The following is a 25,980-nucleotide window of genomic DNA, read 5'->3' as shown; positions in this document are numbered from 1 at the left end:
CCACAGAAAAACAGCCCGAAAAATGATTGCAGTGACATGAGAAGTTTGAAGGCCTCAACTGGCAAAGTCACACAGAAGTCAAGACATGTATGTTTGCAGCAACATAAATTATTCTTCAAAATATATCAATGTTTATGGAACATGGTACAAACATAACATCCCAGCTTACATGCAGAATGTAAATGCTCTCATATTCTTGTCACGCCTTCTGCATTCTACTATATCACTCAGAGAATCGAACCGTTACTTCTAAACGGTCCAGCTCACGAACCGGTTCAATAATATAAACTTCCCTCGAACAGAACGTCGCTGTAGGCAAAATTAGCTTCGGTACGCGTATTGCGTTGTAACATTTTTGTTGTTCCATTTAATTTTGTATGGCGAACTGGGGCAGGGAATTGCAATGGTCATGGCGGGTTTTTGAGATGGTTTAATACGGAGGACGAGGAACAGGTACTATTAAATCACATGTTCTCTTGAGACGTTGAGGACAGGGGTGCTTCCATATAGACTGGGGAGTGATTACATCTTTTAGGTCCCTATGTTCCATTTACTCCTCATTTTCATCCCCTTGCATTGACATTTACTCCCCAGGACATCAGATAGTTACTAAACTTCTCAAATGGTCCTCTGAATGCAACAATCTACATAAATATGTGTTTTTGTGAATGTGATGGTAGACTATATAATTAAGCAATTGTTTTCCCCACAGTGTAAGAAATAGCGGTTCTTAGTTGGAAAATTTGTTTTATGCGTGTCACAAGATTTTATCTTACTCAATATATCACGGCTCACGGTTTAATTCAAAGTATTTTCATTCATACTCATGGATTATGTACATAAGGACTATGAGGACAAAGTGTGAAATGCAGTTGCCACGCTGCATTTAGTCAAGAAAGGGACTAATGGCTGTAGCAATTCATTTAGTTCCTAAAAGGTCTGAATTTGATCAGAGTAAATTTAGTCCTTTTAGTCCTTTGCACATCCTCCTTTGTGATGCTACAACTCAGTTTTTTTCTTAAAGTGGCATATGAAAGTCATTGGCGTACATTAGTCACTCTCTACATAGCGTAATTCAAATTTCTGCCACAGTCTGTAATTTGGGGATAGGTGTGAACCGTGACTGGAACCTGTCACCGAAATTTTTTTAACGCATCAATTCCAACTCAGCTCCAAGATGGTGCCAATAGTTTCGGTTTGGTTCCAGTTCAGCTAAAAATAACGGTTAATAACGGTTTTTGTTTTAGGTTCGGTTCGACTCTCTGATATCACTACCCTGCTGTACATAAAATGAAAAAGATAGTCCAGACTCCACAAGATTAGACAACATCTCAACTGTTACAAGTACTTGTTCATCAATGACTAGCTGTATTAAACCTTGTTCAGTTTCAACAAACTTTGCTGCCCTTGCTTTTATCGGCCAGGTAAGCATGTTTTATAACATTTCACAGCATGAACATCGTATGTTGAGTTGATGTACATGACCGTTATTTGCACTGATATGAACCTGTAACATATGGCTGTAACATATGGCTGTAACATATGACATCGTGACATGCTCTAGAAGGCACAGCTTGTTGAATGCAGACGTACAGAGAGAGAGTGAGAACCATATCTCTCACTGTGTGCATACATTATGCACTTGCATGCCTGATATCTAATGCCTCACAGTATCTCCCACATGCCTCCATGTCTTCAACACAGACACAACCAACAACTTGCACTTTCATTTAATCAACTGAACTGACACTTTAGTTCAGTGAAGGGTATCACAATGCAGTGCTATCACAGTGGCACTAAATAAATTTAGTGTCACTGTGATAGCACTGCACTAAACATTTTATTTATTTTTTAAAAATGAATTATTTATTCCATAGACATTTTAAAACAGTTTATACAAGAATGTCTGTGGTGCTCCACAAACAATAAAAAAAATTGCAATATAACGAAAATACACAAAATCCATATTCTCTCAATAAAGACATTGCACATTTCAGTCAATGCTCTATGTAACTGCACTTACAGCAAAATGGTAGGCTCGGTGATGCTTATAAACTTCCATATACTGTCGCATAATGCACCGATTTGGTTGACACACGTTCACAGTAATTTATTGTAGTACATCGTGCAACACACATAGCAACTAAGAAGTTCAACATTAACTGTTACCACTACACATTATGCTGTAGAACAGTAGATAAAATTACGCGGATCAACTACAGGTTTCTCACGAACCTTCTGTACGCGCAACATGCTGACTCCACGGGCAAAAGCTGCCAATACGTGTACTTCGTGACCTCTACCGATCGAAGTTTGCGCTGTCCCTGCGATGTGAGAGTGCGCAAGGTTAAAGCATGACGTAATCTTCAGAGTTGCGGCGGACGGTGCCATCGCTATGTACAAAGTGTTGTACAACGTGGAGGATTCTGTCATCACCATGAAGGTCAGGTGTCATGTCAGAATTGCTGGCAGAACTCCCATTTGCGACGAGGAACACTGGGTACTTTTGTGGCGAACGTTCCGGAACTGTCAGCTGAAGAGGTGTAACAAAGCAGACGACAGATTAAAACGGTGCTTCGAGACCTTGCAACTTTTCTCGTTTCACTGGTGTTTCAGTGTGTAACAGTCAATACAGTTGCTAATTGATATTTCAAAATATATATGATAATATATTGATATTTCCAAAAATTCGGACTTCCCAATTTCTCAGACAAAACTCTTGGCCCTGTTAAACGCCCCATAGAGCCAATGCGTTTCCGCCCCCAATATTTAGACCGTGCTTCGTACAGACTGCCCGGTTTTTCATACTCATTTCGCTCCGATCATGACCCCATTTTTTGGACTAGTAATCGTCTTCCAAGAGGGCAAAACCTGAGACAGGGAAGAAAGGCACAACACACACAAAAAATTTCTCAGTTATGCACCGGCTAGTCAGCACTCTTCAACTCCTGTCATTTGCCTTCCAAGAGCCAACACAGACGCACTACAGTGCGTTCCGGGCCTAGATATTTTCGGCCGCGTCACGAAGCCACGTAGAAGCACAGCACGCACGTGCGCAAATGCGGAGCTTAGTATAGCGTGGGTGTGAAGGTGAGAGAACTGATGTTCTGAGGCTGGGACAACATAGAAGAAACAATCACATACAAGGCCTCAAGTTGCCTAAGAAATTAACAAAGAAATTAACGATGAAAGATGAAAGTCACTGAAAAGGTTAGCCAGCTGTAGGACCCGAACCCACATCTTCTGGATTACCGGTCCAGGGCTCTGCCAATTGAGCTAAGCTAACACGCCTTCTCAGCGACTTCCAGGGTGCGTCATCTGAAGGGACAAACCAGTCACTCTCTCTCACTCATCCTCCTTTCACTCTTACATTTCTGCACACTCATACACACATTCATACGACAGGGATCGACGCAAGCGGCAAATGTTGAACATGAGAGAACTGATGTTCTGAGGCTGGAACAACATAGAAGGGACAATCACATACAAGGCCTCAAGTTGCCTAAGAAATTAACGATGAAAGATGAAAATCACTGAAAAGGTTAGCCAGCTGTAGGACTCGAACCCAGATCTTCTGGATTACCGGCCCAGGGCTCTACCAATTGAGCTAAGCTAACACGCCTTCTCAGCGACTTCCAGCAACTTCCGCGATAGTGTAACATTCGTAACAATGCCCCATTCTGCCCAAAACTTACTGATGACGACATCGTCGGCCAGGTTCTCGATCTGCTGCCGAAAGGTTGATGATAGAGGCACTCTAGTTCAGACGATGTGTTATCCCTTGTACACGCAACGAAGCAAACTGGTGTCGACAGTTATTTCGAGCCAGTGCGAGTGCTCAAATGAGGCCTTTTTTAAACATTGCAGGTTTAAGTCTTTGTCTAAAAATTCAGACTGATTTTGTGGCTCCTTCAAGTCTGAAAAATCGGTCTGCGGCTGTAAGTGTAATCTGTGAGAGCAGGAGGGTCCTGAGTGAGCATCCGCGAGTGCTCTGTGAAAACTTCCACATCAATGGGACTCATGGCTTAATAGGTACGAATAAAAGGCAGTGTAAGCAGTAAGAGAGACGTAGAGAAAGCGAAGAACATTACGTCATTCTTGTACAGAGAGTATGAGTGGATCGTACGCCATAATAAATCGCTAAGCGATTTATGATTCGATGGGCAGGTCACATGATGGCCCACCATGGCACACTTCATGTTTCCTCGTCAGGGTAGTCATAGGTTCTTTGTCGTGAAGGTTCGACGGCACAGCACATGAGCGCATAATTTTTCCTTCAGCCCCCTGCTTGCAGTCACTTTCTTTAGAACGCAATGGAAACAGCAGGTTGTAGGTATCATCAAGTAGGTTGCCATGGCTTTCCTTTTCTTCCTTCGCGTGATATTCACTTTAGCACTGTTCATGCAGCTCTAAATTTGGCGGTTGTTCGTGGAACTAGATGGACGGTAAGCACACAGGCACACCACAGGTCTTGGGCATAAAGCCGTTTAATCAGTATGGAACATCGTCGAAACCCACTCGGCACCTCACGCGGTTGAACGTGTCATTACCATGACATTCGGAAGGCCACCTCCAAGGGGCAAGCAAGCGGACGTGGTCTGACAAAGCAAAAATATGTTGCGGTACACTGGGCTACCACCTGCAAGCTCTTTCTGCTAATGCTCTTGACGCAGGAGTCATCTGCGACCGAGTCGGACGATATACACAGCCCAAATGTAAAAACAGAGGACAAGGCACTATGAAGCATGGCGTAGAAATTAATTTTGTTATATTTTATTATTATCTTGTACTTTCAGTATACCTTGCTTTTCGAACGTAAGAAATGAGGCGCTTAAGTTCAAGGAGTAGCCGCCACTAGCCATAATCCCTGCGAGATGTCCCCGTAAAATCTTCTGTGTACGCACGCTATTCCTGAACAGCCTACGCTCACAAGCCGTTGTTGCATACGATACCACTGCGCATGTGCAATGGTGGCAACGCTATCTTATGGCTAGGGCCCGGAATTTTAGGCATTTGCCTAAAAATGCCTAAATGAGACGTTTTCAGGGTTGCTTGCCTTTTTATCGACTCTATTGAATTGTAGCCTTTTTGAACATTTTTAGATGCCATAACAGCCTTTTTTTAGAGCTGCAAGTGCGAGTGCACCTTTCAGTCTCATGCTGAGTGCTGCATTTTGCTTTTCGTTTCTGCCGTTTTGCACCTTTTGTTCTTTTTGTCTTTCTCTCTCTCTCTCGTTTGGTTTCCTTCAGTACCTTGGTTTCCTAGAAGGGGTTCATGTATATTTGAGCAAAATATTTGGCCTTTCTTGGCCTTTCAAGATCTTTGAGAACTCTGAGAACTAAAAGTATTCAGTATCGCGTGGTTCTGGGCCACCTAAGCATTCGTGTACAAATAGTAAAAGTGTGTACGGTATACCATAGCCTTTTTTCCTCTATGGAGCATTCTGAAGCACCAACAAAGTCAAAGAGTGTACCAAATTAACGTGCCTATTTTTGTATTTTATTGACTATTTCGCTGTTTTTGAGGGCCTAATTGCCTGCCTATTTCCATCGTTTTTAGTGCCTAAATTTCCAGGCCCTACTTACGGCATACACAAAGCAACAGCGTCCTCTCCACTGAAATACTGTGTTTCTAACTGCTATGGCTGTTCAATTCAAGGTCAACGAGTGAACGGGACTACTGCTTTACTACAACTGAACAAAAGGTACAATAAAAACTCGTACCTTTTATAAATATTTATCCGCCTGCTCACTCTAAAGCCAGTTCTTCGTGGGGTTGATCAGTTACTGCTGCGCAGATATTCCACTTCTGATCAACCCCATGAAGAAGGGGCTTGAGAGTGAGCAGGTGCATGTGAAATACTTATAAAGGTGTGTGTTTTTATTGTACTCTTTTCTCGGTCGTGGTTTTCTTTTTGTGCTCGGCGTTTTCATTTTTATTGTATTCTTTGTTCAGTTGTAGTAAAGCAGTAGTCCCATTCACTTGTCGTCCTTGTCCTGTGTTGTTGCTTTAAGATGAACAGTCAACACCAACTACCCCACATTGTTACTCTAGTCTTCTATGGCTGTGTTCAACCATAGAGTGACACCTCGGGTGACAGATATGTCACTTCCGTCTGGTTGTAGCATTTTCTGAGAATATTGAGAAAAAAACTGTTCCTGAGGCAAAAAATTATGCGGCGTGCTATGTTAAGCATTCACACTGCGCCGGAATATTCTAAGTAGTGTGCACTTAGCAGACGACAGTGTCTGAACTCTTCCCTGTCGTCTGCTATGGAATATCTAGTGACTGTGCCTCAATATATTCTCCACAGCGAGCAGTGACGAAATGACATGACGGTGAGCACGCGCACTCACGTTGCAGCAGAAAGTTATGGGTTTTTTCACATCGTCCACTGCAGCATTCTGGGAAATGTCGCTGGTGTAAATCCAACGTCACAAATATTCATGGATGGGTGCATGCAGGCAGACATCATTCAGCCAACAGTACATGCAGAAATAAACGTGTCATGATACATCTAACGCACACACAGTAGACCCTCGTTATAACGAAGTCGTCGGGACTGGAAAAAAATTCGATAGAAGCGGTATTTCAATAAGAGCAGGAGCACCATAAATACAATGTCAAAACTTCCCAACTGTCCCAACACAATCTCGAAAACTTCCTCATCCGTGGTGGCACCAACAATGGGCACGTCCGCATCCACAAGCCCTAAAGAATCGAATACCCTGGTCCATGGGTTGTAGAGGGAACATCGCGTTTGCTTGCAAGAATTCCAAAGTGATAGCTGTCAGATGTTCAGTTTTGCCGTGACCGGTGCAATTGTCGACGACAAACAGGACATTGCGCCGTGCAGCAGCAAACTTGCGATCCAGAAGTCGCACGTAGTCTTCAAAAATAGCTGCTGTTATCCATGCGCGCTTGTTGCTTCTACAGATGCAATCCTTCGGCATAGTAGCGTTTCGAAAGCAGCGTGGCTTTTTTCTGCCTTGCCTACTAGTACCAGCAAGGGGAGCTTATCTTCGCCGGTGACATTTGACTTGGCGATGGCAGATTTGGACCGTTCCCCCTTTTCTACTTGGTGGATGAGGGCGACTACTTTCTGCTCCAAAGTTAAATACCTCCGTGCAGACTTCGGTGCTGTCATGCCGAAAAGCGAAGCAACAGTTTCCCTCCCAATCGCTACGGGCGCGTCATGTGGTCGGAAAGGTGGGCACATGTGCGACCGCTCTCGCTCTCCTTCGCGCTGCCCGTCGGCGGCGTTCTCGAGCGTTCTGGAGGGAAACAGCGAGAAGCGCATGTTGCCGTCTAGTGCGACTAAGTCGTGGGATGTTGCTGACAGTGGGACTCTGCATCAAGGCGCTCCCGAGTGTTATGTTTTCGTATTATGCGGAGTTGGCTCGCGGTAAACTTCGAATAAAGCGGTTCAAAATACATGCATTTCGATCAGGACCTGGTGAAACTTCGAAATAAGCGATCATTCGTAAAAAAGCGATTTCGTTCTAACGAAGGACTACTGTATGTCGCACTATGGGCAATAATGGGCATAAATATGGGAAATAATGCACATAATTTGCACAATAATGCACACTGTTTATGACAGATATATTGGTAGGAGGTTATACTATGACTATGAGCGCATTCTTGATTATATAGGACTTCCGTTATTGTCGTGTCGAAGACGATGTATTGATTTGCGATTTTTGGAAAAACTAATTAACGGTGAAATCGACTGTCCCATGTTGTTATCATCCGTTAATTTTCTGTGTACAACAAGGACAAGGGCACGAAATTTGTTCTACATTAGTCATTCAAACGTTGCTTCTCCTTTGTCTCGGTTACTGAAAGTGTATAATGACTATGGTTCTGATCGTGCGACATTTCGATAGTATATCTTTCTCTTAATTTAGTTATCTCGGAATCTTTCATTAGCCAGCATTATGCATCTGTAGTTCCCTGTTGTATACAGTCGCCGACAGATTTTTCGGACATGCTCGATTATTCGGACTCGTTCGCGGAACGGCCGCGGGTCCCATAGAGGTGATGTATAAGAACGTCCAAATTTCGGACGCCGTGCAGCTCCGTCACTCGATATTTCGGACTCTGTTTGCCCAACCCGCGAATTTCATGGGGTGACGGAAAACACTGGTATCATCTGAAATTCGTATCAAAAGAAATCAACCAACTAAAATATTGAGGCAAAAAAATAGGCAGTGATGATTGTTGATTTCCCATTCCTCCGAGTAGAAGAGGTCCGTGGTAGCGCTTTTGCGTCTTCGTTTTTGGCCAACGGCCCAGCACGTGCTGTCCGCCCGCGAGTCGCGCGACAGCGCTGTAAAGCGAGCTTCACCTAAAGCACGCATGCGTTAGGTGAAGCCGACTTGCGGACTTGATGACGGCGGTGCCTATGTTAGTGTACTTACAGTGACGAAATGTCGCTTCGGGAGATAGAAGCTGATGTTATCAGGCAGAGCTGGAAGCGCGTTAGGAAAGCATCGAGAAATTTTTCCAGCCTACTAGGGCTTAGTAAAGTTTATTTTGAAGCGAAATTCGTTTTTTCGGACTGCTCGATTATTCGGACTGTTGCGCGATCCCCGCCGAGTCCGAAAAATCGGACGGCGACTGTATAGAGTATGTATTGTGTTTCGTGCACCACACTAAAGGCCACGGCTGTTTGTGGGCACTTTAAATAAAATCAACCAATCAATCAATCAATCATTAATAAAAATTTACAAAAGAACCACAATGATATCCCTTTAAAGAGCAACAGGTTGATATCCCACTCTCACCTCCTTTATGTTCTCTACGAAACTGTCGAACTCATGCCTGGTCTTGCAATAAAATCCTATGGTACAACTGGGATCCATTCTTGCGAAGGACATCTTCCGAGGCCATGAACAATGAAAGGACTGCGGTGAAAAGCAACGCGGGAAAAATTACAACAGTGCAGTTCTGGACTAACAAATACAGTCACTGACCCGATTTTTCTGACTTCTAGGAGCCACGAAATCAGTCTGAATGTTTAGCGAATGGCATAAACCCACTTTTATTTCAAATGCCATCCCTCGGAACATTCAAAGTGACTTGAAAAATAATCTAGATGTGTCTGCTTTGCTGCACGAACGCACAACAACGCATCGCAGCGAATTTTAGCGAGTGTATTATCAGTGTAGTCACCGCAGCAAGGACTGTACCCGTGGACGGGGTGCATCAACAACATCCTCGTCGCTGCCGTGATTTCTACCTTTTTTTTTCTTATGTTGTCGGTGCCGAAGATGATGTTGATGCTAACGCTGCTGAAGTGCAAAACGGCGACGTCACATTAGTATCGATTGTCAATGAATTTGAGTCTTCGCCTCTACTAATCGTGTCTATCATAGTAACGTCATTGACATCCTCACTTGGAGTTGAGGTCGTCATTTCAGTATTTACTGACTATTTATTTAGTTTTACTCATAGTCGAAGACATGCGTATTGAAATCTAAGTTCTTACTACGCGAATAATCAACCATGGCTTCTGGGGAATGGTCCGAAATGTCGGATGGGGAAATACGTTGGTCCTATAGGGTGTTTGACGGTGCCAACAGTTTTGTCCAAAAGAATTGTAAAGTTCGAATTTTTGGAGTCCGAATTATCGGCCGGTGGCTGTATTCTGGGACAATGACATTGGTTTTAAGAGCTGCTCAATTTGGATAGGAAACGGCACCAAATACGGGGTGTAATGGGGCCCCCGATGACCAGTAGCTTGTAGACCACTCTAGACTTATTCTTATGTGCTTCTGACCCTCAGAAGGCTCACCTCAACTGAAAAATCTGTAGTGTGAGTGTCCACCACATCCTGGCAGTAGTGAGGATCCATATAGATTACCTTGTCCTCTGTAAACATGAAAATAGATGAAAATGAATGCAACATGACACGACAACATGAAAAAATCATGATACTGAACATCTATGTAACTCATAAGCTGAGGTGGATTTAGAATTTTTTTTAAGGTGGGGGCTCCTGCCATGGACAGCATGCTAGATACGCGATCTTGGGTCAATTAAACACTATATGAAGACAGAATTTGAGGCGGGGGTCAGGACATCCGGACCCCCCTCTAGATCCGCCCCTGACCTCCGGTCATTTGAAACTATGTGGCACGAATTGGGGGGGTCAGCACATCCGGACTCCCCCACTAGATCCACCTCTGCTCGTAAACCTCCATGATATGTGCTTTGAGCTCCAATATTAACTGAAATAAATTTTACAAGCTCCAGCTTTTTTGCCTCTGGGACGTCCGCTATGTGGAAATAAAGAGATATGTACTGTGTGTCAGACTGATTATAACAATTCATATAGCAGATGTTCCAAAGGTAGAAGGATTTATATTTATATTGTACGCAGTGCAACCAGTCATGAAATCAGTCTGTTTAGATTATGCGAGATAGGACACTGGACACATTGCCTTTTTTTTATCTTTGTCCATATCAGTTCATATCCCTGTCATATATCATCCCCAACTCATATCATTTCCCTCTACTTTTGAATGAATAAAATGAATGATTGGGATTTTTTAAATTACTTTTTACCACAGTCAGTCATTTTGATGAGTGCTAGACTCCTTTAGGCAATACGCTAGCAGAGATGGTGGCCAGTCTACGAAACGTTCATTGTCACGTAACCCTTTGTAGTCATAGTGGCCAACGCAACTTAACAGGTAATACGAAAAAGTAGAAACCACTCTGTACCGAGAAAGAATTGGTCAAAACTGATACACTAATCTTTTTCTTGGGATTTGGGCAATCTAAAAAATTCAAGCTTCATGCTTTTCCGCAGTGAATTTTTCGCATACATATGAACTCACCCTGATACCCAAGAAAGTACAAGGAATGCCTCGGACGTCCCCCAATGATCCCGATGCAGCTCTTCGACGCCAGCATTGCCTGAACACACGGCACGTATGCTTCGTTCATCTTGTCGCCTCCAAGCCGAACAGGGACCAGTAGGATGACGCTGCGCCACGCCGTGGTTCCATTCGATGTGCACAAGGCGGCAACATCTTCCAGGTAGACGGTGCAGTCCTGTGCCACGTAGATGCAGAGGTCTTTCAGCTTTAGTTCGTGACGTGCCGCCTCTGCTACGACGTCTTTTAAGATGTAGGCAACACTGGAAGGCCCATACCAGTCGCCCGCCTTCTTGCCACCTTGGTGGCCGGCCCGGATGAGTTCGTGGAGCGAGAAATGGTTTCCGGGTTTGTCACCGAACCATCTGCAAGAATGAGATGTACCATTGGAATAGAGGATCAGTTTGTGTCTTCTCAAGCAAATATAAACTTTGTGGGAAAAGGGGGTGACAGAACATTCTAAGGCTCTCCCCCCCCACTCCCTCAGCTCATACCGCAGTTGACACATTTTTTTAACATTTTGCAACATTTTTTTCCTCGTATGGCCTTTCCTGGTGCGACTTGAATGGGAACGAGCTCAGGTTGTTACAAGGTGAGCGCAGTATCAGTTGTCCTGGTATAGTTGCCTCGGTATGAGGTGCAAATTTTCTCAACACCCCCCATGGCCCTAGCAAAACTTTGCAATACCCCTCCACACACCCACCCAAAAAAAACTTCTAAAAAGGCGAGAAAAAGAACTAAAAGCCAGCAAATACGGGTGTCACATCCTCCCCACAGAGATGAAAATTAGGTGCGAATCCCAGAGTATAATTTATTAAAATGGCTTATTGCGAATGTTGAACTGCAGCACCCCATGCTTGAGTAAAGGAACACGTGTTTCTTCCCTTTCAAGTGTCTATGGTGGTATCTACGACTGTGATGAATTCACCACATCGGCTGCTACGTGCATTCCTTGCAAGTACTTCTACAGTTCTGCAGGCCAGTGTTTGTTCATATTTTTGTCCGTTGACATGGATTGTACTTCGATAGAGTTTATACACTGACGTCATCCCTCCAGAGGTCACTAGCTTCGAAAAGGCGAAATCGTCTCCATGATGTAGGTCCCTCAAAGTTTGGTTCTGGTTTTCGTTCACTGCCATATGCTATCTAGGGGACTAGTAACGTTGAAAACATGGAAATTATTTGGATTGTGGCACAAATAATGCTCACAAAGTACAACGGCGTTGAAAAACCAAATGTACGAGGAGCACAACGTGGTCAAGACATCGACAGTCAAAACCTGAGGACCTGCATTATGGCGGAAAAGTCTGCTAGCGACAGTGATGCTCTCTTGCGGATGACATTGTGTAAATAAACCCCATACATGAAATATTTTACAGATGTACAGGGTCTTACCCTATAAAATGGCACATTGTGCGGTCCACATATAATTAAAGCTCATAAGAACATTCAATCATGGTAAATTTCAAAGTGATTGAGCACAAAGTTTTAACGCAAGATGTGGGATTCCCGTAGTCACAAAAAAACAAGATGGTGGTGTTGTGAAGAACAGTTGACATGCTGCTCCCCAGATGGCGACATGTTCACATATCCTGCCAGCTGGATGGAACTGCAGTTTTCATTTTGTTTCTGTGTAACTGTCGTATTTTGCTCCCGAAGTGAGCAACGTGAGGAACGAAATTGCTTACATAATTAGCAGACGACAACCAAAGGGGATATCATCTGCTTATACTGAAAGGCAGTGATGAAATAACGTAACGAGGAGAAGTCTCTGCCTGCCAAAGCGAACAATCACCATCTGGGGAGCTGCGTCATAACTGCGCTTCACAACACCGCCATTTGGCTATTTTGACTACGGTAATCACACGTTTTGCTGTATAACTTTGCATTGCGGTACTCAATCACTTCAATATTTACCATGATTGAATGTCCTTACGAGCTTTATACGTCGGCAACACAATGTGCCATATGCATTGAGTAATGCATTGAGTAATGCATTGAGCACGGCATGCCGACGCGGGTTGACTTTTATAGGGTAAGACCCTGTAGATATTTTTTATCTAAATGTCATTGGTCTTCGAGCATCAATCGAGTAAAAGCCTTATTACTGGTGTGTATTCTATGTCTTAACAGCATGTGTACCTATCGTGGGCACACAAAAATTAAGATCGAGATCATTAATGGTTTCATGCTTTGTAGCATCAGTGTAGCCGGCGGGGATCAGGGGTTCAACATTTTGGTTCAAATCGTACCTGTGGTAGTGCATTCATGTTGGGGAAACTGAGAGTGAAGTCCTCCTCTACCATGTACAACCACTCCTCAAACGTTTTTCTGGCTAAGTTACTGATTTGTAGGATGGGAGGTGTAGCAAATACGTCAAACAAACCAGCTCAGAGATTAAAGTCACCGAAAAAGTTAGCCAGCTGTAGGACTCGAACCCAAAACTTTTGGATTACCGGTCCAGGGCTCTACCAATTCAGCTAAGCTAGCACACCTCCCCAGCGACTTCCAAGGGTGCGTCATCTGAAGGGACAAACCAGCCACTCTTTCTCACTCATCCCCCTTTCACTCTTACATTGTTGCTCACTCATACAGACATTCATACGACGGGATCGACGCAAGCGGCAACTGTTAAACATCAGTTCTCTCAGCTTAGAGATGTCAACCACGACCAGACGAGACTGAAGCACAGCCATTTAAACTAAAGGTAGCTTATACCCAATACTTACTTAAGAATGTAACGATGCAAAAAGTCATTGGCTTCACTATGTTTGCTGTTCCACCTCCACTGCCTGCTCGTCATATGATTCAGCAGGGCCTGCGCCAGAATCATCTGTCCACTCCTCAACATGCAGCCCCAACCACAGTCAGTAGTAATGTCCGTACCGGGTATGGCAGGAAAATCGCGTCGGTACGTGAACCACAGGCGGCTCGCGAAGTCTTCCATGAAATCGCGAAAGCTTCGATTGACACCATCGCAATATCCCTGCACTTTGTGGTGGTACATAACGCCCAACAGAAATATGGGCGCGTCTTTGCTGAACGTGGTCTTTGTGCGGACTGTCCAACCGTACTTCACGTTGTTCCACACGGACAGCAGTCGCGCTTTCATTTTTTCGGGGGACGGCGGTGGTTCCGACGAACTTGAAGGCACTGCAGCATTGTTGATGTCGTCTAGCGAGCTATAACATCGTTGTTTTACTATGTTTCCCCCGCTCCGTTCTCTCGTGTGGCCCTTGGACGGCGGGCCGTAAACGCTGAAGTCGTATCTTCCCTCTTCCGGCAAACTTCGAAATGGTACTGCTGAAGCTGACGTATAAAAGTGTGAACTACCTGCACTTGACCCCATGTCCACGAAGAGGTTGAACGCTTCCATTTCGAGTCCGTCAGATGACCCTTTCTCACGTAAATAGAATGTTTGTAAATCCTTGGGCGTGCGTTAAGCGATAAGTTGAAATCTGACCTCACGCAGGCAGAGATTTGTCACACACCCAGCTAGAGCACGTCCATACCGTTTTGGAGAAAGCGTAGAATTTGTCGCATTTTCGTAGAGCCATTTCTTTTCCTCCCTTTTTTCGATGGTTAGGCTACGAGTAATAATCACGACTGGGGTGACAACCGACCATACTGTGTGCTTTGACGACTTGCGCGTGCGCATAGATACACAGCTATGACTTGCGTCCGTGCCTGTCCGTGCTTGCGTCGTACTTGCGTCTGTTGGACTTGTATCCGTTGGCGGCGCGGCGAAGTTTCGTTCATTTGGATATTTGATTTGAACGTTGATCTTTAAATATCAGAAGTCCAAAATTGATTAGGTTTTCGGCTTATATAAAGTAAAAATGCTACTAACAAAAGTTAAGTAACTAGAAACAATCGATAGTAACAAAATTTATTTCACGCTCGCGCGCTTTTCGAATGAGATTTTGGATGAAATAACTTATGGGGTATTCGGGAAATCAGTGCAAGGGCTGAAATTTCAAACAGTTCGTCCAGTTCAACCACTTATGTGTACGCGTGCTTGCTTCAATGTGAAATCTTGGAAATATGTGTTCTCAAGATATTATTTACCCCACGTATACGTATTCTAAGCATGCGCGCAGCTGTTGTTAGGTGTGTGACAATGACGCACTAAGATATGTTTCTATAAGTAAATTTCCACAAAGAAATATTTAATATAACTGTAGGGTCATCTCTAAAAGCGTCACGACAAACACGAAAACAGCACGACCACACGTACCGGCGCAACGCTGCTTTTGGGAGTCTGCCCTGTAAAAAAAAGGGGGGGGGGATTAGGTGCAGTAGCCTATACTCAACTGCGGTCCTAATGTTTACACCTGTTTGTCTTAGTTCGTCTTCGTGCTTTTATAGAATCCTTCCCAACATGCCCAACATCGCGTTAACAAAGTTGAAGATTCAGCGCCAACACAGCCACGAATGGAGCTTGGTCTGGGCTATATAGTTGGTATTGCATACCGTTGAAATAATTTCATGCTAAGGGGACGGAAAACACCGAAAAAGCGCAGCCCTGCTGTGCGCGGCGGTTCAGCACCGTCCAGTTTCTGTGTACGCGTATATTAATAGAGCACTTTTTAATTTGGACTTTGCGTTTGCGTTGACGCGCCCACGTCGTCTGCTTCTTGGCGGCGCGATGACGTCATGGGTGACGTAGAGCAGCCAGCAGCTCCGCAGCTCCCGAACGCCGGTGCCATGGCCGGTGCTTAGCAACGGCTTTAAAATGTCAGCGGACATGGCATGAGCGTGAAGCTGTGAGTTCGTTCGTCGTCGTCGATACAATAAATCTGCGCTTTGTTGCGCAAGCACAAAGCATAAGACAACATCAGCATTTTAAAACGCATAATCTGTCCACTGAATCTATGAAGTTTTCAGGAAAGCTCTCATGCGCTGTTCAATACAGTGAAGTCTGTCTTCAAAGAGCCTGAGTACTTGATGAATGGTGCTTGAAATGGGATGTTTTCAAACAAAATTAAAGTCAATGCCGGAAGAGGGTTCAGAGGGAGAAAGACGGCATTCAGGAAGCAAGACATATTCATGGTAATAATGATTCAGCTCGTACTTGAACGTACAACTGTCTTCAGCGTAATCGAGCCATATGTTATTGCAGGGACCACAGAAAGCGTGAAATCAACCCCAAAGGGTACACGGTCGAGAATTTGAAAGGACAGACTGTTGGCCGCGCACCTGGCACAGTTAACGGACAACAATTTATCATTCAAAACTGTGAGGTATTGGAATGCTTGCTTGCCACAGTGATATCGAAGTGACAAACACTCGCTTATGCAACACACTCACGCAACATTAGCATTTTTTGCTTTCAGAATCTTGCAGAATCTTGCAACAACTTCAGGCTTCTGTGCTGAGATATACTACCTGTGTGATTTATCCAGACTTCCCCAATACCCCCAAAACCCTTCACCCAAATATTTGGCGACGACCTCTCCCTTCCTCTCTTTTCTGTGCACCCCTACGGGGGGGGGGGGGGGGGGGGGGGGGGGGGGCATTGTTATTTCGGCTTTAGACACATTTTGGCGATTGTGGATAAACCACTGCCTCCACTCGAGTAATTTTACATATTTTCATGAGAACTTGACATAAAATTTCACATACTGCACTCCGACACAGCCCAGACTTCTGCCCTGCTTTTTATCTCACTCAGCAGTGCCTATGTTCAGCACAGAAAACCGCATTAATTCATTAATGCATGGCATAACTATCCTTGCAGCAAGCATATTTATTAGGTGAATGTTAACTATATGTCCTTTTTTTTTTTTTTTTCATTCAGGACAGCAACATCTACATTTTTGATCACTTAAATACGGTCACTGTTGATGACTGCAACAACTGCAACATCTTCCTTGGTCCCACAAAGGCGAGGTGAGGCATTGAAGTTGGAGCGACAGTAATATTAGACTGCACAGTCACGAAACTTTCTACCACGTAGCATTTTCTTGCGTGACTGCAAGGACTGCCGCGTAGCAGCCATCTGCCAGCAGCTGAGGACCCGTGACTGCCATCGCGTGGACTGCTTCCTGTGTTGCGCTACCCAGCCCTCCATTGAGTCGAGCAGTGAGATGAGATTTGGCTGCCTTTGTATTTCGTACAAACAGCTCGAAGGTATATGCTGCAACACTGTAGATTTTCTTAAAGGAGCGCAGAAAGCCATCCAAAAGATTTTCTGTTTCTGGCGAATTACGAAAGGACGTAATTTGACATGTCAATTAACACGAAAAAATTCTCTGTGCGCACTGTTTTTCTTGGAATAAAACGCCCCCGATCATCGACGTCATCAACATCACGTTCCCGCTTGTCTCGCTCTGCAGGCCAAAACGAGGAGGAGGAGGATTGTGATGTCATCACGGTTACATAAAATACCGCGTTCCAGTCAAGGCCGGCGCTTTTTGTACTTTTTTTTCTTTGGCTTTTCTGCTCCCAGTTCTCTCTCTGTATAGCAGACGACGCTTCTCCAAACAAGCAAACCAGTTAGCGGGTTGCACCGCGATGACGTCAAAATGACTCTGGCAGCCAGTTGCGGGCATTGCCACCGTTGCGCGCGGTAGCGATTTTCAAAATCGAATTCCGCGATAGGTATGCATCGGTTGAGTGGATCCCTTCGCATGGTGCGTTTCAGCAGTCAGGTTAACGGCTTGGTTTGAAAAAATGGTCGCGACTGAAGTGCTTTCTGTGCTCCTTTAAAAACGTGTTTCGTAGACGTAACAGTACTAAACTTTGCCACAGACCAGTTTAAGTATGCGTGCCTGAGCCCATTCAACAACAACTGGCAGCACGTTTACGATTTCACACCCGACAGCGTGGAACCAAATTGGACACTTTTTCCACATGTACGTGGTAGCCATTCTGCTTTCTAAACATTGTTTTAGCGATACAGTTAAGTTTAGTTGGCACTGTGCGTGATTAGGATTGTTTGGTGCATAGGATGTGAGGATGGAGGATTTCTTGCCCGTACCAGCAACACCGGAGCTGTCTTCTGTGCTGCTTAGTATGGACCCTGGAACGAGTGCTGTGCCGAGAACGCCCTCTCCTAGTGAGCGGCTAACAGGCGATGTAAGTGTACCATCCAATATTTTAAAAGTATTAGTCTTGTCTAATTAATTAGGCAAGGAGGGCTCAGTACAAAAAACCTGCTCCCTTTCTGTCATTCCCTGGGTGCGCCCACACACATACACCTCTGCATACAGCAAGCTGAGAGTTGATAATAGAGGATTTGAACTTTTACTAGTGTGAACTATTACAGTGGAAATACAGAAACACTTGTCAAAGATCTCTATGCCATTCCAAAGTTTTAGAAATGGTTCAGGCACCGGTTTGACTGGGCGGCAAATTTTGCTACTAAATCGGCGTTGTCAATGCTCACTGGATTGCTCTTTTGTACAGCGGCAGAGGCGATAAATAGCCTCTAGCCTAGAATGGCTCCTGACAGTCCGTAGATTTGTTTTGAGCAGCGCCAGCTTAGAGAAGCCCCACTCTACAGAAGCAGTTGTGACTGGCAGAACTTTGTCACAATGAACCCCCCCCCCCCCTACTATATATATATATATATATATATATATATATTTATATATATACAGGGTGTCTTTTTTTTTTTTCAATACAGATGTTTCATTAAAAAAGTATAAGGGCTATAGATATCCTGTTTTCACTTCTATCATCTCTGGGCCAAGAAAAAATGGTCGTGACGGCCAAGAACGTTCGTTCTTGGCCGTCTGTTGCTCAACCGTCGAATGACTAGTTACCTAAAAATCATTAGTTAACTTTATAATTATGAAAGCTACAAGGTCGTCCGAAAGAAAACATCTGGTCCCTTCGATCACCTGATACCATTAACGTTTTCAGAACAAAAATCTGTTCGATAGATCGCCCGCAAAAAAATTGTGAAAGAACACAATTTTTTTCTTCTTTATTTTGTTCATTGCGCATCTTTGGAGACGCGTCTTTCCTTCATCTCCAATGTGAGAGAGCAGAATGTGAGGGCAGAGATGATAGAAGTGAAAACAGGATGTCTATAGCCCTTATAGTCTTTTTATGAAGAATCTGTATCGAAAAACAGCCAATGTACTGAGCGGAGGCTTTCACGTTTTGATAACGTAGCCCAAATTTCACACAGGTGGCACTAAGTGTACTGTGCGTGAAGTGTTCCATGACTATGGGAGCATTGATTTTGTGTGTTAACATAAAACATGTTCCAGCTTCTGTACTTCAAAGAGGACACACAAACTAATATGATGAAACCATAATTTCTTATGGAAGGGAAAATGCAAATTTTCTGGGGTGTTGAAGTATTTTAGCTAGTCATTGCCATCTTTGATGCCTTTACTAGCATTTTTTAACCTAATCTTTCTTTCTTATCCTTCTAATGTTTCTGTAGAAGCAGAGATGTCTAGTGGTATTCTTCTCGGACGGCCAGTCACAGCAGCGAGCAGTGTCCTTCATACGTGAAATGGAAAAGACGCCAGTGAGTAAAAAAAAAAAACTGTGAAAATTACAAAAATTGCTGTATCGTAAAATAGCGTCGCAGCAGTTTCGCTGTCAAGCGATAGGAGAACACAAAAACGGGACTCTGCAGCATTTTGTTTCTTGCAGAACACATTGGTTCGGACCTTGGAGGTTGCAATAACGGAGCAGGATGCACAGCGCATTTTTGGCACAGATTCTTATGCCAAGGTTGCCAGAAGTGGTAAGCATTTCTGATATGCAAAAAAAGAAAAAGAGAGAGAGAAAGAATAAGCATTTGCTACATCAGTTTCTTCAATAATGCAGTGTGGCATGCACAGCCACAGGGTGTACTTTCAGTCCTGATTAGTTGATCTGCTGAATAATTGCCAATTTAGCATTACCGAAGTAACAGCAGGCCCGTTACTTTGCAACACTCATCATCCTTTCTTTCCTATGCACCCCACGCAGAGAGCGCCGTTGTTATTTCAGCTTTAGATACATAAAGCTGTTTCACTGTAACTGTAATAAAGACCTCCCTATTATTTTATGGCAAATAAGAACCAAACAAAGGCCTTAAAGGAACCCAGAAAGACATCCAAAATATTTTCTGTTTCTGACGCATTCCGAAAGGATGTGACTTGACTTGACAACTAACACAAAAAAAATTATCTGTACGCAATATTTTTTTTTTCTTGGAAAAAAACGCACCCGAACAATCGACGTGCATGATCCCGCTCAACTCGCTCTGCAGAGCGAAACAAGGAGGAGATGTCAGTACGGTTACAAGACAGACCGCGCTCCAATCGGGCCGGCACTTCCTGCAGTTTTTTTCCTTTTTTTTTACGTTTCTCTCCCTGTGTAGCGGATGACATTCCTCCAAACCAGTTAGCGGACTGTACCATAATGACGTCAAAGCAACTCATGAAGCTAGTTGCGCGCACGGTCGCGATTTTTAAAACCGATCTCTGCTATACTTATGCATCTGTCGAATGCATCCCTTCGCATGGTGCATTTTAGTAGTCACATTAACGGCTTGGCTTTCTGTGCAGTTTATGTCACCCTTGTATTGTCTAAAAACGAAACAATACTTGAAACGAAGACTTTCCAATCAAATCTGAACTCAACCATCAGAATGTTTGCTTCAGCAATGCAATGCAACATGTTTATTCGCGCAACCTGAGAGATGGGACAAGTAGCTAAACGTTGTTTGTTCAGGCCCCGTTATAGCGGCCGAATATGCGGGAAGTGACTGCATCAAATCCTGCCAAGAAATTGCCAAGGCCATCGCCACTGACACTGGCTCTACGGGCATGGTCTACGTGAGCAGCCATTCACGCTTCGCATCCCAGCAGCTGGAAACGTTATTCTCCATCACCGCGAGCTTCAACCCTTATCCTGGTGCGTGATGAGGTTGAAGTTGTGGTGCCCAGTAGGGTGTTGGACGTAAGTGTTTAGTGTGGGAGAATAGGTGACAGGGTTCCCACCAAAAGCCAGGTGACAGGATTTTTCTCGCAACCCAAAGATGGTGCTATCTTCTCTTTAGCCGTTTTGATATTGTAATGGCTCGTCATTGAATTTGTCGCTGCATAGGGCTACGCATCGTGTATAATGCAGATATGTTTTGTTTCTCTTTGGTATTGATTCAATGGGTGTATCCCGTTTGAAACCATTAAAAATAATCTTTCAAAAATAAACGCGTAAGTACCCACTGTTAAAGATATATCTCCCAGAATATACGCACAAAAATAATCGCCGAAATGTCCCCGTTTAAATATAAACGCTAAGGAATCCACGGTTAAGAATATATCGTTAAAAATAAATCGTTTCAGAATCCCCCCAAATCCACCCTACAGTTGCTAGAGTCATGTGGTATGGCCCAAATCAAGGTGAACTGCAAGCAAGGGGCTTTACCTAACCTCACAGGACCAAACTAGCCTAAACTATCCCAAACTAACCGAAACCAAACTAAACTAACCTAACATAACATATGATATAACCCGGCGTAAATTGCAATCAGTCCGCCTCCGTGCTAGATGGTGAGGGGATTTTGAAACAGTTTATTTTTAATGGTGGATTATTAAACGGTGATCTCTAAGCGGGGATAGTAAGCGGTTTATTTTAGGAGATATATTTTTAACCGGGTATTTTTTAAGCGGATTATTTTTGAATGTTTTATTCTTAAACGTTTATTCTTAATGGTGAATTTCAGGGACCCCCCGATTCAATCCAGTGTGACATTGCACCAAAGCAATTGCTGGATCAGTCCAGTGCCTCATTCATGCCCATTAATACCAGTCACACAGTGGCGTAACCTGCGAGGGTATCGCTGGTTCAGGCCCCCCACAAAATCATACTTTTGGTAGTGCATTTGGCAGAGGCAAAAGAGGGAATAAAGTCCTCCTCCTCTCCATATAAAGTTCTCATAGAACCCCTCCCAAAATATTTTTCTGACTGCGCTACTGCAGTGACATATATGCAAGTAGAACCGCTAGTTGACGTAGTTGCACACGCACTCGTGAATGTTGCACAACCATACCCTGAACCAAGTAGTATATGCTGTTGCATGTGGCCTTAATGTGTGTGACCTGTCAAGCACGATTTGCAGATAAATACGACCCACAGGGGTTCCAAATACCGGTCACTAAAGTCCGCCCACATAAAAGAAAAGAAAAAAGTGTTCTTTTTCATAAGTTGCTCATGCAAGATTAGGGTCTGACTTTTCCAGATAAAATCCTATTTTACACTTATCTACCTCCAATCAATTTCCTTTCTATTTTCTTTCTTTTTATTTCATTTCTTACGAGTTAAACCCTGTCTATCGACTTTACAGCTCTAGTGCACCAAAAGAGCCCAGAAACACCACAGCTAGCAGCATTTTGAGCATAATGTAAGTGTGGCTTGATGCAGTATTGGCTTTGCTTTTATTAGAACTTTTGATGACGTCCGAATGCACCTGATGGCATCCCAAATTACATCCTTGATGCAGCCAGCTTTCATGCCTCAAATTTCCGAATGGCATCTGATTCAGGAAAGGTCAGACCCTAATTATAGTAGGTTCAATTCAATTCAATTCAATTCAATTTATTTATTCCTTTCGGTTGGAAGGGGAAGCAAAAAGCCAAGGAGGCTTGACTAAGGCTCCCCTCCCAGGTACATGAAAGTAACAAATGCAAAATAGTACTACCTTTCGTTTGACAGGTGATGTGAATTATTAATTTTATCACTGTATGTCATGCATTTTGAATGTTTGAAAACCGTATCTTCATGCTAGACAGAATGCATTTAAAGGACTGTAACGTAGAACATTATGCATACGATGCACTCATGCAGACGGGTAACATGAAAGTGAGCATTTATTCTTTAAGCTTGTTTGATGAAATATGCTGATTCTGACACATGGCTGAAAACATTTATATTCTGGATTATGCAATATATTAAATTTCAAACATAACTGTCACAGACTGGATGTAATGCAACCATTTTCACGTGTTGCAACAGCATTACAATCTCGGAAGGTTGGTGAAACATGACTTTTTAAAAATTGATTTTTAAAAAATTGATCCCACCGTGCTGGGAACAGGGGCAAGAAAGACAGTGCATACGTTTGTGTTGTTTTTCATCCTTGTTGCTAGCACTGGGGATATTATCAATTTTTAAAGAATCATATGTTGCATTGAAATTTGCAAAAGGGGGTCCTGTGTGACGATGCATGTACTGATCTTTTGCACTGTGGTCGTGCAAGTATTGCATTTAAAGGAAATGCTTGCTTGTTTACACCAGGTTGCAGGCTCACGTGAAATAATGTTATGACTAGAGTGTGAATTTTAACGCAAATGCATGTTGTTGTTTTTTCGCGATATGGTTTCATATCTGGACAATGAAAATGCACATTTGATCTTGCTTTGGGACCTATGAGAAGGAACGTGAAGAAGGTAGATGTTGCATATAAACGCATGTTTTGCACGTTATGCCATATTTCGCATGAAAATGCACGCATAGTGCATATTTTGCCATATTTTCAGGTGCGAGAGCTTATATACTTCTTTTTTCATGGGTGGTTTTGCTGGTTCCGCAAAGGCTTTGGGTCCTCTTTCGCGAAAATTCTGGTCAGAATATATAATATTTTTTATGTTTCGGTGGGGTGACGTGTGTTGTTCAGCTCACACCCGGCTCCCTCCACTGCCTGCATGGCTGATGGGCCATACCTTTGGGCCTCTTCCACGGTATTCACATTTTAATCGTCACTGCAGTGCAGTGCCGAAGGCAAAGCCTTCAGCTCTATGTTTTATATCTGTGGCGCAGGTATTCTTTGTTGAGTGCTGCAGATCGAGGGTGGTTTTATTCTAGTGTGTGATCCCTAATAAAATGCTCCAATTTTTAAAAATAGGCATTTGATGCATTGCTTTTGTACCATGAGCAATGAAAAACATTGCATATATTTACGATTTTTACTGCATATTTAGATGATTTTCGCTGCATAGTTGCATGTATATTTCTGGAGTTTTTGTTATGTTTACTTCTAGTTATGACAAAATTTTCAACAAAATTTGCTCTGTCATCCCATATTAATTGATATGGGTAAAAGCGCTAAAAGAGGAAAGGACGAACCACAAACACCGACATTTCATTTTTTAGCACTTTTACCCATATCAATGATGCACCAACAGGCAGTTTTAAATCCCATACTAGTCAGGTCTTTCAAGAGATTATGCGCGACTTTGCAGATTTTGCATACTTTTATATTTGTCGGGGGAACTTTTAATCTTGCATTTGTACCTTTTGCTATTCTAGTCACACATTATGTGCAGTCATCGTTTTGTATACTCGTGACTGTCTCTACACACACATGCTAATTATTACGGCTACAGGCTGTACACTCACTGAGACTTTCTCATTACATAGAAGGGATCATAAGGTTTTGTTTCATTGTATCTCGCTGCAGGTGTAATATCCGTGCAGGTTAGACGAGGTTAATCTATCACGGGGATGCTCAAAATACAGTGGAATCCACTTACAGTGATACTGAACATAGTGAAAGACTGCATATGGAGACGTTTTCCATGATGGCCAATGCCAGAGTTGAATTTGTTGCGTACTTCTATTCATAGTGAATGCTCTAACAGTTACAGTAAACTGTACAGTTAACTGTTGACTCCAGTTACAGTTAACTCCAAAAACTGGTCCAGGAAGTTTGCATTATTTGCATATTATTCATCACTGATCTTATTAATGTAAAGCAAGCTCCTCATAAACTTGAAAAGTGGGGACACCAAAGAAAGCTTCTTAAAAAATCAAAAACATGCTATTTTTGCAAGTAAAACATATTTTGAGGTCTTTTATCCTCTCATTTTTAATTATACACGTTCCTTTGGTTTTTCATAGACATTTCTATAACTCTGATGTGACTTACTACAGGTGGTCTGAGCTACATTCATAAAAAAGCACAGAAAATTTGTTACGTTTTTATCCCTTCCGAATGCTACGTTATACCATGTGTTCACATGAGCAACATCCTCATGGAATATTCTAGTGGAAGAAAGAGCAAAAATAAATTCTCACACACACAAAATTATGCCAGGTCTCATGGCCAACATTCGCACAGGCCAGAGTACCGGGAATGGTGTACTGCGCACATAGCAGATGACATCATCCGCGCTGTCATCTGCTACGAAAATACCTTGCAACCGAACAGCGGAAAGCTATGACGTTTTGCACATCTTCCACTGAAGTATTCTGGGGAATGTCGCTCCTGTGGATACACGGACACTGTACTGTTCTTAACCTGTGCACTACGTACTGTTGCATTACAATAAGCAGCTCACAGTACCTAAATGCTGTGCATGTCCATTCAGCCTTCATATTTACAAACTGTTTTGTGGGGAAGTGGTGCTAGTCATTCCACACCGTGCAGAGTACTTTACTTTCTTTGTGCACAAAAGAAATGTACAATGTTTTATGCAGCTTGCTGTGATAATAAGCAAATAAAAGCCTTACCTACAATAGATGAGTTTTCTAGTGACACCACTTTGCTCCTCTAACAATGAGGAATATCCTGCGGCTCATCAACAAGATATTCTGTAGCAGACGACAGGGCCGATGGTGTCGTCTGCTATGTACATCGTTCCTGATATTCCAGTGCTGTGTAAATGCTGAACAGACGATGTGGCAGAACGTCCACAACGCAAGTGGTTTTTGCTTTTTCTTCCACTAGAATATTCCATGGGGTTGTCACTCGTGTGAATACACGGTGAGGGGAACATTACGTTGAACAGACTTCACACGAAGACAACATTTATGTGTTTTTTTTAATCATTTATTTCATCTTGCAGTGTTACACTGTACTGATATTTACACAAACTTGCGATTTGTGTTATACTACATGTGGCATCACCGTCACATGCTGCGTTACATCACCTAACAGTGCGACGATGACCTTACAAAGCAAAATTATGCAAAAGTGCTCATGTTGCAACTCTTGCACAACAAGCATAGCAGCATTCAAATTACCATGAGTAAAAAAAAAAAATTCCTTGCACAGCACCTCCAGCACCTCATGTATTTTGGTGTAGTTTATAATATGTGGCGCAAAATATTCTCCAGCAATGAGAAAATACTATGTGCTCAT

General features: G+C 43.2%; 2 protein-coding genes across 4 annotated transcripts; one reads left to right on the top strand and one right to left on the bottom strand.

The window, feature by feature from the left end:
* Positions 1-86: 86 nt before the first annotated feature.
* On the bottom strand, positions 87-14,581 carry LOC135391113 (cysteine protease ATG4D-like). The gene is made up of 5 exons (XM_064621211.1): positions 13,616-14,581; positions 10,848-11,251; positions 9,800-9,876; positions 8,790-8,909; positions 87-2,533 (listed from the first exon to the last, which is right to left on the bottom strand). The coding sequence occupies exons 1-5, from the start codon at positions 14,260-14,262 to the stop codon at positions 2,348-2,350; spliced, it is 1,434 nt and encodes a 477-aa protein (XP_064477281.1). The 5' UTR covers positions 14,263-14,581; the 3' UTR covers positions 87-2,347.
* LOC135391114 (protein XRP2-like) lies at positions 12,506-25,357 on the top strand. Of its 3 annotated transcripts, none has more exons than XM_064621213.1 (10): positions 12,506-12,743; positions 15,774-15,938; positions 16,009-16,129; positions 16,687-16,778; positions 16,846-17,018; positions 17,640-17,743; positions 17,838-17,966; positions 19,288-19,374; positions 19,503-19,596; positions 20,571-25,357. In XM_064621213.1, exons 2-10 carry the CDS (start codon positions 15,838-15,840, stop codon positions 20,759-20,761), a joined length of 1,092 nt encoding a protein of 363 aa, XP_064477283.1. In that variant the 5' UTR covers positions 12,506-12,743; positions 15,774-15,837; the 3' UTR covers positions 20,762-25,357. The 3 variants fall into 3 exon arrangements, with proteins under 3 accessions (XP_064477283.1, XP_064477284.1, XP_064477282.1); XM_064621214.1 differs by lacking the exon at positions 12,506-12,743 and adding an exon at positions 15,578-15,652; XM_064621212.1 differs by lacking the exon at positions 12,506-12,743 and having other exon boundaries at positions 15,590-15,938.
* The last annotated feature ends 623 nt before the right edge of the window (positions 25,358-25,980 follow it).

Source organism: Ornithodoros turicata, chromosome 4 (assembly GCF_037126465.1).
Source record: "Ornithodoros turicata isolate Travis chromosome 4, ASM3712646v1, whole genome shotgun sequence".
Lineage (NCBI taxonomy): Eukaryota > Metazoa > Arthropoda > Arachnida > Ixodida > Argasidae > Ornithodoros > Ornithodoros turicata.
The sequence above is the reverse complement of the archived record's forward strand: the minus strand, read 5'-3'. Positions and strand labels throughout refer to the sequence as shown.